This window comes from Hippoglossus stenolepis, chromosome 6, assembly GCF_022539355.2.
Source record: "Hippoglossus stenolepis isolate QCI-W04-F060 chromosome 6, HSTE1.2, whole genome shotgun sequence".
Taxonomy (NCBI): domain Eukaryota; kingdom Metazoa; phylum Chordata; class Actinopteri; order Pleuronectiformes; family Pleuronectidae; genus Hippoglossus; species Hippoglossus stenolepis.
In genome coordinates, this window is record NC_061488.1 from 827,210 (window position 1) to 847,204 (window position 19,995).

Below are 19,995 nucleotides of genomic sequence, written 5' to 3' on the forward strand. Positions count from 1 at the left end.
TGAACCAACAGACTGAAACAACAGACTGAACAACAGACTGAACCAACAGACTGAACAACAGACTGGTCCTGTGGACTGAACCATCTCCCTGGAATGACTGCAGCGCTCTCTTGTGGTCAAATGTATGAACTGTAGTGTTTAGTCTGACAGAAAGATTTTAAATTCAGAATTCAAACCTGCGCAAAGACACCAGTGGATTTCTATCACCAGTGGATTCCTATCACCAGTGGATTTCTATCACCAGTGGATTTCTGTCACCAGTGGATTCTATCACCAGTGGATTTCTATCACCAGTGATTTCTGCACCAGTGATTTCTGTCACCAGTGGATTCCATCATCTTCATCACCCGGCCACGACAACACAAGTCTTCATTGTGACTCGTGTTCTAGTGACAGACACACAACATATTTAGAGTAAGGACCATAAAGGAACACGGTCGATACGACAGCTGCCGAAGATGAAGCAGATGAGACAGAAACCAAACACGCTAAGTACATGTCAGTAATTCTTATGCATGTTCAAATGTTCATGTTTCTGATCAGGTTTGTGCTCATTACATTATACTGTACATGCAGGGTTGTGTGTGTCTGCTGTAGTTCATGATGATATAACACTTGTTGTATAGAAACATGAAGTGACTCTTCTGTCTAACGTGTTCACAGATCCATCATGTTTATTACAAACCTGTTCCTGTCTCTGAACTGTCTGATGATACATGTCATCATCCAGCTCCACACACATAAAACTATGCATCTGTTCTATTAAAGTAAAACAGTATAAAACCCATAAATATGGTTTCAGAGAAAGTGTCATTAGCTCGAGCATAAACTGAGTGTGTTTAAATATCAGAGCTGGTGAATGAAGATACAGAAGATAAAACCTTAAGAGTGTTAAACAGACATATTCAAACATTTGTTAATAACCCAAGTAAACTCTGGTTTAATTTCAAGTTCAGATTTTAATAATTGAAGCACAACACTTTGTCATTTAAAGGAATGCTTTATTGATATCCAAACATATACAACAAAACCAAAAACTGATTTTAATCATAAGCTTCCACATCTGATCCCTTTTAATAATCTACATCAGCTGGAACTAAATAAAGCTATGAGTATATTCTCCTGTCGCCCAGCTGCACTTCCCATTGGCACCAAAACTCAAATTTAAACTGAAAGAAAAGTACATAATCCTTTTCTATCCAGAGTCCCACGACTGATTCACAGATTATAATCCCAAAGCTCGTTTTATTTGCAATTCACACTTTAATCTATTTTAAATGAGATTTTTTGGAGTGAAAGCTGAAATAAATGACTTTAGATATAAACGTCTTGTAGTGAGCGTCTGCGTTCTCATGTTGGCAAAGCACAAAGTCAGAGACTTGTAACATGTTTAAACATTTGCTTTTAACTGATGGTAGATTAATTATACATATGATCATTCTCTTGAATCCACATCTATAGAAAGTAAAAGGAAACTATGCTCAACCGAACAGAAAAATATCAACTAACAAAACGATCAACACAAAACAAGAAAATACGCAAATGATCGAATCTGAAGCAGTTTGACGGGAAGTTGGTTTTTTAAAATGTGTTTTTTTTTCACCTTTGTATCTCGTCTCTTTTTTTCTATAAGTTTAAATCTTCCTGGGAAATTTTGGCTGGAATCATTTCATGATCGAAAATATTAACGGCCTTAAATCATTTTTATATTTCAGCCAGTTTCTACCTGAATAAAACACGTGGTGACGTTTAGAGACGAGGACACGAGAGCAACGCTGAACGATCCAACATCGAACACAGCGACTCCAGAATGAACCAGTGCTCCCAGTCGTCTCTCAGACGTTGCTCAGGATCCAGTCAACACATTTAAAAAGTTCACTTCACCACGAATCGAGTGCACGTTCTTTCTTCAATGAGCCTTTCAGTCAACTCTTAATTTCACATTAGTTCTGTTACCTAACGTTTGCAGACATCGTGTTCACGTTGACCTGAACGGTTTAAATCTATGGCTCAAGTTGAAATCTTCCTGTGAAGGAATCATTATGACGACCCCGGATCCTAAAGCACTCGTCGACTCATGACACTTCGAGACGGACGTTTGGCAACGATGAAACTTTTCTGCTGCCTCAAAAAACAGCATCTGACACTGAGCCACATTTTGAGAGTTCAGGGTTTGTTCCTCCACAGAGCCGGAGGTCACACGTCATCATGAACCTTCAGCTGATGGTGCAGAGCCACATCCGGGCTCCACGTTGTCTGGGAGGTTTCACCACTAGAGGCAGTGTTGCCCGTGTATCAGCGAACTTTGTGCCAGAGAAACGAAAACACTAGAAAACGACTTTCTTCTTTTTCCACATTCAAGAGAAAAGTGACGGTGCTGCACGACTCAGGCGTCAGTGACGGACTCAGAGACGCCCGAGAGCGACTGTGGCATCACAACGTGTGCGTGTGTGTGTGTGTTGGGGCGGTGCAGGTCTACAACAATAAGAGCAACTGTGATTGTGTGTTTCTTTTGGCCTCGTGCAGCGTGTGTGCACCATCAGGACATTTAGTGTGTTAACAGAAGTGCATTGAGGGCTTGTTGGCAAAGCTTCAGCAGCGAGATGTTTGTAAAAGGACCCGTCAGACTCCAACTCCCCTTCCTTCATCCAACCAGTCTGTTCCACAAAGACAAATACAAAACAAACAGAACGTTGTGTTCTACAGCTAAAGAACGGGTGAAACGTTTAAAGTGAGTAAGGCCGATAGAAAAGCGCCGATAGTGTTACACAGCAAAGCATCGTCTCCCATCGTCAGCAGAAGGAACGGCCGAGGGAACAGCCGAGGGAAACACCGTCGCTCCTACAGAAGGTTTTAGATCGGCTGGCAAATGTCACCGTGCTGCAGCTGAAACCAAACGCACCTCCATGTTCCTCCTCCCCCCCGACGGCTTCACATCCACGGGAACGAGTCAGTTTCTCAAACGTTTTCATTTTAGAATAAAAGCAGGACAAGCCGCCGTCAGTGTCTCGTGTCTGTGAAACGGAAACATTCTTAAAGTTTCGCCTCCTGCTTCCCCCCCCCAAACTGGATCACTACCCCCCCGCAGCAGCGCTGACGATAGATTTATTCATATATATTTATACATATTGATAAAAGTTATGTAAAAACATTATGCAAAGCAGTGTAAAATAGTTTATAATACAAAATGGTTTAAGGTTTTATTTTTTCTGTTTTTTTACAGAAGACCTTGGTCGTCTTTGCATGGTTGTTATGGTTCAACTGAGATGAGATGTGCACATGCATGTAGCAGTAGTAGGTCCTCCCCCTCCCCCCCCCCGCCCCAGTCAGACCACTGACCTCTGACCAGTGAGTGAAACTGGGGACGAGTTGGGTAGAAGGTGACGCTCACGACTGAAGAAGTCAGAGAGAAAGTTGACAGAAATATTAGATCTAAGCAGCGAATCAACGGTTTTTCTTATGCCCATAAAATCCTCCTCCTCCCTCAGGATGCAGATCTCCTGCTTCCTGAACAAAACCCTCACCTGCAGGGGAAACGTCGGGTTCAGGTCAAATGGGATCAAATCTTTACAAACTAACTGAACTCGCTCTGGGCCCCGTGACGTCTGGGGGAACCAAGTATTTCTAAAACAACTCCAGGCAAAATGAAAAATGAATTTAGTTTGGCGAACATCTTGGTTTTCCTTCAGTTTTCCTCGATGATCAGCTGATGCGTTTGTTTGGACGAATGCGGACGTGAGGATCTGACCAGGGAGGAAGTGATGATGGGACTAAAGGCGACGAGTCGGTAAATTATTCAGGTCGAGAGATCAACAATTATTTTTTCAACAGCGAGGCAGAGGAGTGAAGGTTGACCTCCCACCTCAAACTCACAAGTCCGCCGCCTCTGCCTGTCGGTGCTTTGGGGCGAGTGAGTGGAGGTGAGGCGGAGGGTCAAAGGTCAGGGCGGACCCTGCCGTGTGAGGTGATAACAGTACAGTCTCAGGTCATGAAGGAAGGTGGCAGCTAGGAGGGGGAGGAGGAACAGGAAGTGGAAGAGGCGGTGTGCGTTCAGAAAGGCGGATTCTCCTGAGTGGGGGTGGTGTCGGTGGGGGAGCCGATGGCGTCCCCGTTCCCTCTGGGGCCGACGACCTTGTACTGCAGAGACGGAGCAGAGGCGTTACTGGTCCTGTTTTCAAATCAAACACTGAAGACTCAAGTTAAAAAGAAACTTTCTGACAATTCATAGAACATATCAATGAATCAAGAAAAAAGATTGTTGGATTCATCAATAATAACAATAATTTAGTTGTAGCTCTCATCTGAACACCTGAATTTATTAGACAAGCGAGATTCTATAGATCTGGAGTGAATCTCTTGACCGATACTTTTAACTTATATGGAATAAAATCAATAAAATCCCTGAAATCAAAGAAAATACATTTTACTTAAAGTCGGTGAAATCACCAAATTAACACTTTGTAAGTTTGTGATGCCACAACATAAATATCAGATGGTTCAAAGAATATTTCTTCCTCAGAAGTTTATATGTTCTTTTCACATTTAACTTAATTTCCAGCTCTGATTGGATAAATATACCTGATTAACTTATTAATAACTACTGTCAAACACAAGCCGCTCGTCTTCTCACCTTCAGGTTCCCCATTTTGTCCTCAAATGACTTGAAGGTCGCAGAATTCCTGCAGAACAGAGACAATTAGATTCATGTAAACATCACATGAAAATGAAATAACCACAACTCATGAAAACTGCAGAGACAGAAAACTAGAAACATAAAACAGTTTACATCTTACACGTGGGACTTTTTACAATGAAGGTTTTTCTAGATGTGGTTTAAGGAATCTGATTTGAACACAACATGTTCACAGTGTAGAACACCAGCTCATCATAGAAACACTGAACCAGAGGTCGTTAGGAAATAAACTAATGACTCATGTTTCCTGTGAAATTCAAAATAAAAATGTTACATAAAAAAAACAGGTTGGTGAAGTACATCAACTGCTCCATTCTGATTGGACCAGATTAAAGCTTTGAGAGTGAGAGAGACAGACAGAGACAGACAGAGAGACAGAGACAGAGAGACAGAGAGAGAGAGAGAGAGAGAGAGAGAGAGGAGAGAGAGAGAGAGACAGAGAGACAGACAGAAGAGAGACAGAGAGTGAGAGAGAGACAGAGAGAGACAGACAGAGAGACAGAGACAGAGAGACAGACAGAGAGAGAGACAGAGAGTGAGAGACAGAGAGTGAGAGACAGAGAGACAGAGACAGACAGAGAGAGACAGAGACAGATAGAGACAGAGAGACAGACAGAGACAGAGAGAGACAGAGACACAGAGAGAGAGAGAGACAGAGAGACAGACAGTGAGAGACAGAGACAGAGAGAGAGAGAGAGAGAGAGAGAGAGAGAGAGAGAGAGAGAGAGAGAGAGATAGAGACAGACAGTGAGAGACAGAGAGAGACACAGAGAGACAGACAGTGAGAGACAGAGACAGACAGAGACAGAGAGCAGCAGATCAGTGTGTTACTTTACCTCATGGCGGGCATACTTATCGAGTGGCGAATGGAATAGTTGCTACTTTGAAAGCGTTAAAGAGGAGACAGAGAAGTGTAAGTGTTAAAGCAAGCAGTGGCAAAACACACAGACAGACACACACACACAGACAGACACACAATGCAGCAAGTCAAAGTTAAGACATTGCTTCATACAGAAATGTCAACGACTCAACACAACAAACTCAACTTCAACTGTCTCAGACTTTGTGTATTTGTCCTAAACCATTACACAGTTTTTACAAGGTGAATAAGTTCTGTGTTAAAAACAATGCATTCTCTAAGTTTTCAGTCACAATGAAAAGTTACAAATGCTAAAACACAGGCACAAGAAACCAGTATTTCCTTTAACCCCCAGAGACAGAGAGAGGCCTGCACATGGTTTTCTGTTTGCCAAGCGATTGTTGGTTTGAAGCAGAACGAGCGCTGGCACAGAAACAAGGAGGTTCTCCTGAGAGCCCGGCAGAGGGAGTCGGCCCGCTGGCAGCGTTAAGGTGCCGCCATCATAAACTGCTCCACAGGGATTTCATCCTGGGTTTGATCAATGGACTGCTCGGTTTTTGAGGGTTAAAGAAACTCGTCATTATTAAAACAACAGCAGAGGTTAACGTGCCTCACATCCGCGTGCAGGAGGAAACTCATCGTGTCCTAAACACCTGAATCAAATGTAAGTTCGCCACAGGACTGACGTGTTAGTCTTACCCAAAGGAATTCGAGAAAGGTAGAGCTCTGCAGGAAAAACCAAGGCAGCCATTCAAAACAAAAAGAAGAGAGAGAGTGAGGCAGGAGCAGCAGCAAGGACAAATCAAACCACAATGAGACAAAGGACGACACAGCGGGTGAGACACAGCAGGTGAGACACGGCAGGCGAGACACGGCAGGTGAGACAGCAGGTGAGACAGCAGGTGAGACACGGCAGGTGATACAGCAGGTGAGACACGGCAGGTGAGACAGCAGGTGAGACACGGCAGGTGAGACAGCAGGTGAGACAGCGGGTGAGACACAGCTGAGACAAGGCAGGTGAGACAGCAGGTGAGACACAGCGGGTGAGACACGGCAGGTGAGACAGTAGGTGAGACACGGCAGGTGAGACAGTAGGTGAGACAGTAGGTGAGACACGGAGCTGAGACCGCTGACAGTAGGTGAGACACGGCAGGTGAGACAGTAGGTGAGACACGGCAGGTGAGACACAGCGGTGAGACAGCAGGTGAGACACAGCAGCGTAACCCCAGAGAAGGACAATAGCAGGGACACGTCCGTCCTGTTCACACTAATGCAGATATTATTCTTCCTGTGTGAGGAAGTGAATATGTCGTCGCTCTTTATTTTCAGTCTATGATTTTATTTGAAACACAAACTCGTGATGTAAGTTTTGTCTGAATCTCTCACAAACGTGCAGCTGCAGAAACGTGTTTTCTCTCCTTGTCAAAAACAAATGAAGATTATAGTTCCACAGGTTTCAGCACAACGTGCACTCGTCTATCTACAAACTAAACAAGAACTAAAAGTGCATCAGAGAAAAAGTTTGGACGAACAAGGAAAACGTGCGACAAGCAGCGATGGACATGACGGACACATGAAGAGGAAACAGTTACACACACACGTATGCACACTGCCACATAAGTACACACACACACACACTTGAAGAGCAAACTTCAATGTGCGTGTCTGAGTGGAAACTTTAATATAATTAGAGACGGCGATGTGAGTCAACGAGGCCTCGTCAGAAACAGGAACATGAAGGAGTTAGTGGTTCAGGCGTCTTCAGTCACTCAACGTTCTTCTCTGTGTTACATGAAGCAACAAAAACTCACAACTCATTAAACTTTGATGTGTTTGATGTGACTGTTGTGCTCCTGTTGTATGACTGTGGGTCAGTGAAGCTGTTTTCACACATTTTGTGTATTTGTGTTTCTCATGTGAAAACAAGTTAAATGGTGTCGACCCACTGAGTTTAAGAAAATGTTAGTGTTAGTTTCTCTACAGCACCACCTACTGGTTGAGATAAGAAACCAGAAGGTAGTTTACATGTTTGTTTATATATATATATATATATATATATATATATATATATATATATATATATATATATATATATATCACACACATACACAGCTACAGAAAAGATGAGCAGTGGACAGTGATGCAGTGACTCATGACTCAGCTGGATTCAAAGTGAAGATGAGAAGGTTTTCAGTTAAAGAAACTAGAATCCTGGTCATAAGACTGAAACTGGTTTTGATTAGATTATAAATGATGGTTATTATTGTCTCTTGTATGTCCCTCTGCTGTGTTCCTTCAGATCCCATCTCCACTTACAGAGGAGCAGCATGTCGGAAACATCGTCTGCATTAATGCCACTGGGATGTGGATTTTTACCACCAAGGAGGTCATGTTTTCATGTTTCTTGTTGGATTCATGGGATTTGGGTCAAGAGAGAACTCATTAAATTTGGACATGATCTGGACAATGGGGGCTGATCCAGGAAAGTCACGTTCTTTGACATAGTGAGAGAGGAAGTTTTCTTTTTTCACAATTTCCCAGAGAATAATGGGTCGTGTTGGGCCTCCAGCTGTTTCACTGAAAGGGACTTGTTCCAGAATGAGTATCTTCAGTCAAGCACCATTCTCCTTCAACACTGTTCACTCTGCTCATTTGTTCTTGTAGCCGAGCCAGCGTCAGCCATTTTGGCTCCGTTTCATTGTACCTCATATCGCCCAGCCTCCTGCTGATGGCCGTGCCCACTGTGCTGATAGCTGCACTGGTTTTCTGTCCTGCCTGGGAAAGAGTCTCCTGAGTCTTCTTGTATCTAGAGAGGGGACGGAGGGAGGGATGGAGAGAGGGAGGGAGGAGAGGAGAGGAGAGAGAGAGAGAGAGAGAGAGAGAGAGAGAGAGAGAGAGAGAGAGAGAGAGAGAGGTGGGGAAAGAACAATGGAAAGAGAACAATGGGAAGAGAAGAGGAGAGGACAGATGGTTGGAGTGGAATGAAAAGAAGATGTAGGACAGTGGGGAGAAAAAGAACCGGACAGGAGGGGCAGCGAGGAAGAGGAGGGGAGGGAGACAAATGAAGAAAGAAAACAAAATGGATGGAGTGAAAGACAGAATGAAGAAAGGTAAACAGACGGGAGGGGGGGGGGGCGGTAAAGAAGTGGGACATTAGAACAAACCATTCCACCACAGCAAACATGAGACAAAACTAATCGAACTGTGATTTACAGTGCGTCAGTAAAATCAGCTCAATATTCATTTTGCCTCTAACACGACTATAAACAAGATGTACACTTTAAACAAGCAGAACTGAATAAAATAAAATAATAAAGCACCTGCCCAAAACCAAACGAACAAAACAAAACAGAAGAGAGACGAGAAAGGGCTCAACTCACGCTTCAGAGTGGGTAATGTCGTCCAAAGTGGCCGAGGCGGACAGATATCTGAAGACACAACAGCAGGATCATGACACAGGGGACAGACACACACTCACAGTAGAGATCACACTGTGCTGGGCACGCAGCTGGAGCCAGGATCTCTACTATTTAACTCACTGGGGAAGGTTTTCATCATTAAGGGTTTTGACAGCAGTCCACAACATAATGCAAAATCATAGGGCAGGAAACAGCTGATATTTCACATGATTCCTTAAGATTCACACACATACATGTATCTTCGTGAGGACACTTGTCTAGTCCCTTACCATAATGGAACAATGATAATAATGACAATAACAAGTATTGAATAGTCTTCATGCACCCACACACACACACCCCCACACACACACACACAGTCCTGCCTGTACAATGTCTAGGAAGAGAACGTTAGTGTGTTTGTGTCCCTGAGACAACACGAGGCTGACAGGAGATCTCCCTCTCGTCTGGTGGAGCCTCGAACACGTCGGACTCCGAGTGACAGCAGCTGAAACGTGGTTTTCATTGTCTATGGATCCATATCGGACACGTCGGGCGCTACAGGAGATGGCTCTGGTCTCAGACCTTCAGACAAGGCTGGTGTCTGTGTCCAGACTTACATCAGGACAAGGCTGCTTACTGTACAACACAGTGACTACACACACACACACACACTCTGCCCATACAGCACTTCACCCTGTGACTGCTGTTTGTCTCACAGCAGAAACACACAACAATCTGAAACAGGGGTTTTTCTCCTTCACATCTGGAGGTTTGTATGTGGAAGCGTTTCTTTTTTCTTGGTCTAAAACTTTTGAGTGATGGATGTAGAAAAGGTGGTGAGGTTTATTTTCTTAAATTCTGAAATCATTTCTCCCCTGATATACTTTGGCAAAAAGAAAACAATACAACATGTTTAGACTGATGCTGAACCTGAAAGCACAGCAGCAATTAAAACGTTGAAGCCACAGACTTGAGTGATTGATTTTTCCATCTCCAAGTCTTTGTGCCTCCAGCGTTTTCATAATTCATAACCCATTTCTCTCTTTGGACATCACGTGTCCTATGACTAAGCAAAACCCCGTCTCTCTCACTTCCCCCCCCCCCCTCCATCTCGCCCTCACATTCCTTTCCTCTCCTCCCATTTGTTCCTGCAGCAGCAAGTCTGGTGTGTATGTGTGGGTGAGCGGCACAAGCACATACCTTACTGCGCTGTGTGTAGCATTGTGTGTGTGTGTGTGTGTGTGTGTGTGTGTTGGTCTAAACAACAACAATGTCCTGCTTGTGTTCCTACGTGGATATTACAAGTGTCACGATTCTACAAATACACAATTTGATCTTATATATTTTTAGCACTGATGGTTCTGCAATTGTTAGACTGTTAAATAAAACTTCAACTTGTAAAAGTCACAGATATGTGACCCTTCTTTTAAGGGCGGTGTGCACTCCTCACGTCAAACAGCAGGGGGCACTCAGATCATCGCTGTCATTGACGTTGATATAACTGTTGTTTCTGTGTTATTACATATACATGTCAGCAGATGGGACAAGGACCAAACTATAAAAATCTAAGTAGACGTTAAATAAATATTTGTGAAAGACGGTTTCTGTCATTTCAGGTCGTTCTTATCTCTCTGATGTTCAAGTGTTCATCTTCCTGATAAGTTGGGTTTAATAAGTTAGTCGTGTTTGACCGCTGAGACTGACTCAGGATTGGTCGAGCCCGTGTGTGGGCGGGAACTTGGCGCTCTACGATCACAACTGCACAGACTGACTGCAAATGACGTCTCCACCACCAGATGGCAGCGTTTGTATCTGTTAACTTCCTATTTTTCAATGTGAGAAAAGTGAGTTGTTGTCCATCTTTATTTTTGGTCTATGATCTGAACAGGTTTTACTTTAAACATAAACTGCAACTCTTCCTCTAAACTTTGTGTGAATCTCTCTCATAAATGTGCAGCTGCAGTAACGAGTGCTCTCTCCTTCTCACCCCCACAAAACGTATGTTAAAGCTCCAGAGACGCGCTGTCCATCTTTATATGTAGTCGAGGATTAACACACTGATGTGTGAGCATATACGTACATGTAGAATAAATATGACAAACCAGTGCAGCTGATGTGGTTTGTGAAGACGTGTGTGTGTTAAAGTGGAGAACAGCGTCACTGTCAGTTCAGAGGAACTCTGTGATCTTGGTGATCTCAGTTCATTCAGAGCAGCCACGAGGAAACTTCCATGAGCCTCAGACCTCACAGCAGCAGCAGCAGTCGTCTTGTGGAAACCAGAGGAAAACTCACAGATTCAGGTTTTCTCTATGACAACGTCTGCCTGAGGAAACTAAAGGTCAGACACAGACGTCTTGTTAAGATGGAGCAGAGTTTAAACGTCTAAGTTGTGACCAGCTAATTTCTTATTTTGCACAATGAAGCTCCATCTCTAATACAAACACCTGATGGACAAACCTATGACTCGGACCACGAGCTACACCTTTACCTTCATCTGTGGGGTTACATGTCCCAGAGGCCGATTCATATCCAGCACATAAACACGGCTAATTACAAATGTTGGTGAGTCACTGCCTCCTTTACGGTCAACATCCGGCCTCAGCTGCTCACCATATCATTCCACTCTCCCTCAGGCCCATCACCTAATGTGCAAACATTACCAGTAAGTGGCTTCTTGATGGAGTCAGATTTTCTAAATGTAGGTGGTCGATTTTTGCTCTCACGGTAAAATAACCCCCACTTCTTGATGGCTGCTGCTAAGAAGGCTGCCAGATGAGTATTAGAACAAAATAAAACCTTACGTTTGAGTTCTATCCCCTCAGCTTGCACACAAACATGCTCAATGAGGCAAGTTGAAAATGTAATTACAGGTTGCTAATATGAAGAGAAAATTGTAAAACTTCTTAATTTAAGATCTACGTCAAGTGTAACAGATATGATGGGATATCAGAGTGCCAGCATCACTTACACTTCCCCAGAATTCAACAACTGAAGACAAGGTGAAGTAGATGAATACAGATGAACCCTGGAAACTACAGGTTCTCTCTCAAACTACAGACAGAGACAGTACATATCATAGTCTTTCCCTCAGAATTAGACTTTTTAAGACCCCCCAGAAACCCTGTAGATCGCAGCAGGTTCCTCAACAGGGTCAAACACACTTTCAAATAAACAAGACTAAACTCATCATATATCAAAATGTGCCCAATCACCATTACAGGTGGGGATCAATCACATCTGGACTGATTTCTGGAAAACTTCTGACAATCTCCAAATCAGATTCATGTGCTCCTCTACAGCATCTTATTCAACTCGAGTATAGAAACTATGAGACCTGCAAAGGATAACCGACCTGCTACCAGACACGGAGTCAAACACAGACGAGGGACATGTGCAGCGTTCTCAAACATGGTTAGGAGGTGAGAACAGTGCGAGTACGAGCGTGAGAGAGCAAACACAGCAGAAGCCCCGGTACGAGCTGTGAGCGAGCAGCGAACAGAGCGTGGACTCACAGATCCAAACTGGTCACGCTCTCATTCCACTCGCCCAACTTCTCAGAGGTTCTCACAAAGCTAGAAACAGAGACACGAGGGCGGTACGCTGTCGGAGCAGCCCGGCTCCGTTAGCTAATCATGAATTCAATTCTAATCATCATCTGAATAACGTCCATAATTATGTGCTCAGGGATTCATGTGCACGTTCAAAGTCATCAGGTTGTCAGCCTGTGTCCCAAGACCCTGTTATTGATCGAGATTCCTCAAATCAAGATGTGCTTCAGTCATAATGTCGTGCAAGTGAGCTGCTGTGGTGATCAATAATTAAAACTGTTTAAATCGATTTAAATAAAAAACATAACGGCTACAAAATTCATTCTTTTTGGACTAGAAAGCCAAGGCCTCCGTCTCCCGCCTCATCACGTTGTTGCTCATGAGCACTTCAGAATGTATTGTTATGTGCCGTGTAAAATGTGGTATTTCCAGTTGGTCTCACCAGGGAACTTCCCCGAAATGCTGCGGGAGATTGTTGTCGGCATGAAGGTGTTTAAATGGGTCTAAAATAAAAACTATAATATTTAGAACATTCATTCTTTTGGCAGTGGAGAGTCTGTCTTCATCATGTTGTACGCTCGTGTCATTCCTTTACGCTGCGAGACAACGACAACGCACTGCAGCGCCAGAGGAACAGAAACATGTTCATATCTCAAAAACTAAATAAATGTACATCGTTCAAATAACTTATATTTAGTTTATTTTTATATATTTGTCTATATTTAAAGATTATTTGGATCAATATATATAAAAACATGACAGAATATTGTATTTTTAAAAAAAAAACAATTTCAGTACAGAACCTTTCAGCTGAACGATGCATTTGAATATTCTCCTGGAAATGACATCACAGGAAGTAAAAATAGTTCAGATGGTTAAACTAATTCAGCATCATCATCCAGAACATTCCTGTTATCATTTTGTAATTTGAATGTAATAACATAAAATGAGCATAGAAAACATGTCAGAGTTGTAAATTAACTTTCACAGTTGAACAAACCACAGTCTTTAATTTATTATCTTTAATGAGACTTAAATGAGACTTTGAGCTCAGACTGTCACGGCCCCTTGATAATGATAATAATATTAAGGATTTTTCTATTTGATGTTGGTTAAAATGACCAAATGCTCATATCCTGCTTCATCCCACCGACTCCAGTAACCAAGGACCAGTAAACTGGGACATTTGGATTGAGAGAAAACATCCAATTGAAAAAACGCGTGAAACACAAGCTCAGCCAGAAACTGCTCGATATCGGCTCTTTGCACCAAACCTTGATTCAGCCTAAGCTGGTTGTGAATATTTAAACCTTTTTAGAAGAAAAACAACAAGCATCTGTCTAAGAGCAACATGAAATGTGTGTGATGACTACATACGCGTTGGAGGTCTGTACATCCTGCCAGCCCTTGGTGAGGTTCTGTTTGAGTTCGTTGAGCGGGCTGAGGCCCAGCTTCCTCTTCAGCTCCGCGGCGTGTCTCTCTTTGGCTGATAAAACCTGACGCAGGGTGTTGATCTCCTCCTCCACCTGAAACCCACCAGAGAGAGGCTGGCATTAGAAGCTCTTCCTGGAGGTTCAGCTCTTTTACAGACAGATGTTGACTCATGATACTTGTGATCATCCAGTGCAGAATCTAATCCAACTCATCTCTTCTACTCTGAGTCATGTTTGTAAATGTCTTCAGTCTTGCTGCTCTAAAGAAAAAACTGAATTACCGCCTGAGAGTTGTTTACCTCCGCCAAGCTTACACCAATATCACATAACGTATGTTAGTGTATGTAGTGAAGACTTGAGATTTAATAACACGTATAAACTGTATTTGATGATGATTAGCAAATTAATGATTGAGTTATTTCAAAAAATGTGTTCACTGAGGTCACAGTGACATTTGACCAAAATCTAAACCATATTTTATTGAGTGTAGGTGGAGATGAAAAAAGAAATAAAGGATATGACGACACATCCGTTATTCAAATGTAATCAATGAGGGTTTCACCACAACAGAACTTCCAGGTCAAACAAATCATACAAATTAAATATCAAGTTCGGCCCATGACCCGCTTTTTTCATTTCCTATGTTTGATCTGAGCAAAAAATCCAAACTACGAAAAACAAACCGTTATTTGATTTTTGGTTTCAGATTCATAAATGAATAACGAAATAATGACTTGTTTTTTAATTTCCCGTTTTCTAATTGAATATGAAAGAAGGTAACATGTAAACACCTGGTGATGTTGAAGGAGCCGGTTCTTACCTTGGTGAGCTCAGTGCGGAGCTCCTCAGCCTCCTCCTCCGTCAGGCCCGGTGGAAGAGGGTTGACCGAGTTGGCCACCGCTCCCTCCACCACCACCACGTCTGACTGAGTGTCTGAGTGATCCACACCGAGGCCCTTGTTAGGAGAGTTCAGGTTGATATCTGAGAGGCGTAGGGGGGAGAAAGGAGACGTTAACGGGAGAGTGAAACGAAGCAGAGGGACAAGCAGATTCACATTCAGACCAGATGAAGCGTTAGAAGCCGAGAGTGGTTTGCTCAGTATCCATTTCAGTGACGGGCACAGAAGCTGAGGCCAGGAAAGGGAGAGTGTGGCCAGCAGGAGAACTCGGACAGGAAGAGAAGGCAACAACTAACGGAGCCAAGACCAGAAAGGCACTCTGGGAGAGTGACTTGAGATCCAGGGATTGGAAATGATGAGATTTTATTGATGCATTTCCAGATCGAATTTCTGATTTGGGGGGGGGGGGGTTAGGCCTAAACAAGAGCTCAGTGCAACAGTTTTGTTAAATCGGAAACATGAGCTGTTTTCAGACATAAACTCCAGAAGCAGCAGCAGCTTGTTCCTGACATGTTGTGTAGTCAGTGTTTGTGCAGCAGCAGCAGCAGGTTGTCGGGTCCGACTCGTTCAAACAGGAACATGTGGGGACATCCAGGCGAGGGGCGGAGCCTGTAGAGCAGCAGGGGCGGAGCCTGTAGAGCAGCAGGAGGCCGGACATGACGTATAAACTCTGCTGTGGAAAGATCAGTGTTGTTGTTTACAGCTCATCCACACCGGCGTCGGCCCTCATCACCAAAAGATCTGGAACCTCCTCGTGTTTCCAAGTTGACGTCTTCGTCTTCTACCAAAACCTACTAGTCATGTATGGTTCTCACGTACAGCCCCTTCAGGACAATGTCCGGACCTCAGTTCAGGTCTGAAGCAGCTTTACATTAACAGGACTCTTATCATCTTTCTTCATGACTACATCTTGTGAGAACTTTCCAGCAGCGAAGATGCATGAACTTAAAGTCAAGACCTGCCTGCCTCCGTGACAGGGAGTGACGAGCGTTGAGGTTCGGACAAATTGAAACTGGTTCTAGATTTCTATTGTGATCAAGATCTCTTTCTGGGAAAAAATACAACTTTCACTTTCTACAAAAAAGTACACTTACACAAACTAGAGAGAGATATCAAATACAAATAGGATTAAACTATTTTAAAGAACAAAAGCACACATAGATCCAACATGTGTCAGGTTTACTACCCTGAGATGCTTCACTGCACAAAATGCCAGTGAAGACACCAGCTTTGCCACCGTCTGGATTTTTATGACATGAGCTGATCTTGCGTCATTCACCTGAGGAGACCAGCGGCAGATACAGGAGTCAGAGCGGAGTCAGAGGACAACAGGACACACGAAGGAAAAGACACCGGAGCAACTGAAGGCTGTGTGAAATTAGACTTAAATGTTGTTAAGTTGTCTCTGAAACACTTTTTATCTAATTTGTTGAAATCCTCTTCACGCCCCCATCTATATATATATAATGTATAAAGAGCTCAGGCAGCAGAACTTGTTGCCATCCGGTCCAGTAGGTTATGGCCAAGTGGGAACACAACCCCACACTCCAGCCGTGGGGACATTCGCGGCTGAAGCAGAGACGATTAACAGACGTGAGTGAGCGAGTCACAGACCAGTGTTTTTTAGCCTGCTCAAGCTTTTCCAGGATTGACAACCGGGATTTAAAATCAATTATAGTCCAATAAACAAACGTTTTGTGAAACCTAACTCATGCCTCACATTGCTTACACACACACAACAACTTCCACAACAGTGAACAGGATTATTCCACTTCCCTTCAAGCATTTTAATATAAATCTGCAGCATGTATACGCAGCACTGAGCTCAACACCACTCCACGACAGCAACAGACACACACAAGTCAGCAGCTTATCAGGATGTGCAGGCAGCGCTGGTGAGTTCGAGTCGACATCCGGAGTCACGCTGGTGACGACTCCACCCTGAAGGTATATTGATTCAGAGGAGAATGAGTCGGACCAGCCCACAAACATAACAGCAGCGAAGGCCAACTGAGACCAAACGGCTCGTAAAGGGAACAAAGAAAGAATAATAATGGGTCTCAGATATAGTTTGTTACCACGTTTCCTTCACGCATTTCCTACACTTCCCAGAATGCCCCCTGGCAACATCCTGTCAGTCCAAGCTCTGCTACTTCTCATCAAACACCAGCTGCACATGGAAGTTAAACGTAGTTCCTCTGACCTCCAGTCGTCTGACCAGTCTGCAAACACTGAGGCACGGAAGTGATAACGGCCACACCCCTCAAATCACCACCTTGCTGTTGCAATGCATTCTGGTCTATTTTCATGCTCAAACACAGGAAGACAGAACATTTATAACCACAAACAACAACATGGACCCTGAAAACCAAACACACATGACAGACATCTGTTCATAGTATTCTTGTAGAATGAAGTTTTTACTTGAACAAACACTCGGAGGTGTCATGTGATACCGTACGAAGCAGGAAGGGTCCGCCGCTCGGCCAAACGTCTTCCTCGTGTGATTCACAGCATCATTTAGGAAGCGGCAGAGGACAGACGTGCAGCGCGCTCACTCCAGTTTGTCGTCAAGATGAATTTTATCACTTCCTAACTGCCGGTCCTTCTCAGACACAGGAAGCCTCGTACAACGGGACATATCTGTGACGGCCACTCAGTATTACAGAGAACAGGATGCAGCCCTGAGTGACTCATTAGTACATCTCCAAAGGGATGGTGCTGACGTAACGCTCCCGAGACACCTCCGCTACAACTAATGGGATCTCCTGCATAGTTCATGAAGGTTTTAACGTTCAGTTTATACAAAGTTGTTTTTGAGAAGTGCAGATTCAGATTTTATACATTTTAGAGGCTGCAGCCTGTGAACTGATTCTGTCTCATTTAGCTTCAGACGTACACTGAAGTCCTGACATGTTCCTGACATGTTCCTGACATGTTCCTGACGTGTTCCTCACATGTTCTGCAGGTTCTGTGTGTGAGAACAAATGTCTGAGTCAGTGTCTCTGGACAGAGTGAGTCCATGTGAGAAAACAGCAGGACAATGTCCTGAAGCTTCACGTAGAAGACGAAGACGTCCACTTGGAAACACAAGGAGGTTCCAGATCTTTTGGTGATGAGGGCCGACGCCGGTGTGGATGAGCTGTAAACAACAACACTGATCTTTCCACAGCAGAGTTTATACGTCATGTCCGGCCTCCTGCTGCTCTACAGGCTCCGCCCCTCGCCTGGATGTCCCCACATGTTCCTGTTTGAACGAGTCGCGACCCAACAACCTGCTGCTGCTGCCTCAGACACTGACTACAGGAAATGAACAGACTATATAATCCAGAGCTCATGTTTCAGACTCTGATATAATAAAACTGACATGAGACAGAGCTGAGGACATTTATCTTTGATAATGTCCACATCCTAACATGAGACACAGCTGAAGACACATGAAGCTGGAGACATTTATCTTTAATAATGTCCACATCCTAACATGAGACAGAGCTGAGGACACATGAAGCTGGAGACATTTATCTCTGATAATGTCCACATCCTAACATGAGACAGAACTGAGGACACATGAAGCTTGGAGACATTTATCTTTGATAATGTCCAAATCCTAACATGAGACAGAGCTGAGGACACATGAAGCTGGAGACACATGAAGCTGAGAACACATAGACAGAACCTGAGGACACATCAAGCTGAGGGAAGGTGGAGACATTTATCTTTGATAATGTCCACATCCTAACATGAGACAGAGCTGAGGACACATGAAGCTGAGGGAAGGTGGAGACATTTATCTTTGATCATGTCCACATCCTAACATGAGACAGAGCTGAGGACACATCAGCTGAGGAAGGTGGAGACATTTATCTGAATGTCCACATACATGAGACAACTGAGGACACATCCAGCTGAGGGAAGGTGGAGACAATTATCTTTGATAATGTCCACATCCTAACATGAGACAGAGCTGAGGACACATCCAGCTGAGGGAAGGTGGAGACATTTATCTTTGATAATGTCCACATCCTAACATGAGACAGAGCTGAGGACACATGAAGCTGGAGACACGTCCAGCTGAGGGAAGGTGGAGACATTTATCGCAGCTGTTTACGTGTCTCCAGCGCTAAGCTAGGCTACACATGCTAAGCTAACAGTTCACGTTACCTTGACTCGCGGGATCCATGACGGGATGTGACGGGTTCGTGGCGTCGGGAGTCGAACTGGTGTAAACGGAGCAGAACAGGAATAACGTGACTTTTATTCCGGGTCTCAGCTTCAGTTGATCCAGAACGAACAGCGACGACGACGGAACCAGCGAAGAAGAAGAGCCGAGCGGCCAGCCAGCCACATCCGGTCCAGGGTTTCAAAATAAAAGCTGCGTGTCACCCTTCAGCTGCCGCGTCAGAAGGGTGATTGCGTCACAGCGGCGCGACGGAACTGTCCCAGTGCGACAATAACATTTAAGTATATACATTTATCTAGACTCCTCATTGGATGAGAATCATCAGGTTTACTAGATCTACGAAGTGTTGACATTTCTTATGGATTCATTGTCTGAACTGGGGAGAGAAACTCTATTAAAATGTATCTCCGCTTTGTCTCTAGTGGTCATCTGTGTGTAGTTCAGTGGGTGTGGATGGTTTCATTCAACCTTCTGATGTCTGGCTGGTTGAGAACTGTTGAGAAACCACGAGGGGGAACAGCTGCTAACTACAGTGACGTAATGTCCAAGCTACAGGGACGTTCAGTTTACAAGAGTTTTTATATTCACTCAGGTTAAACATATAACCTACATACGGATGGTTTTTAAATGTAAGTGCTCGACCGAACAGCTGACTCACGTTTCAGAATGTGCAATAAACTGGGTGTAGTCCTTTTATGCTTTTATTATGAAGATGTTTTTAATCCAGACAGGAAGTTCTGTTCCTAACTGCTCATGCATGCCTTTTCTGGCGCGCTGAAGTGACGTCACAGAGTGTGTATAATGTGGCCGCTTTAACGTTTTGTTGTTTTTATATAAATATGTCCGTTATATTGAGTTATCAGTCAACTAATCTGTAAATTAGATTTTTGTATTCATTGTTACATTTTTTATTTTAAAGCAAAGTTTACATAAACAGTTATATTTCTTCAAATATGAATATTTTCTAGTTTTCTGACAGTAAG

The 19,995-nt window shown here is 43.7% G+C and overlaps 1 protein-coding gene across 9 annotated transcripts; it reads right to left on the bottom strand.

Moving 5' to 3' along the window:
• Positions 1-980: 980 nt before the first annotated feature.
• tpd52l2b (tpd52 like 2b) lies at positions 981-19,203 on the bottom strand. 9 transcript variants are annotated; one of them, XM_035160254.2, is made up of 9 exons: positions 18,994-19,201; positions 14,755-14,915; positions 13,879-14,027; positions 8,933-8,980; positions 8,257-8,358; positions 6,252-6,278; positions 5,530-5,571; positions 4,631-4,679; positions 981-4,137 (listed from the first exon to the last, which is right to left on the bottom strand). In XM_035160254.2, the coding sequence occupies exons 1-9, from the start codon at positions 19,010-19,012 to the stop codon at positions 4,051-4,053; spliced, it is 684 nt and encodes a 227-aa protein (XP_035016145.1). In that variant the 5' UTR covers positions 19,013-19,201; the 3' UTR covers positions 981-4,050. The 9 variants fall into 9 exon arrangements, with proteins under 9 accessions (XP_035016145.1, XP_035016144.1, XP_035016149.1 ...); XM_035160253.2 differs by having other exon boundaries at positions 5,530-5,574; XM_035160258.2 differs by lacking the exon at positions 8,933-8,980 and having other exon boundaries at positions 18,994-19,203.
• Between the last annotated feature and the right edge of the window lie 792 nt (positions 19,204-19,995).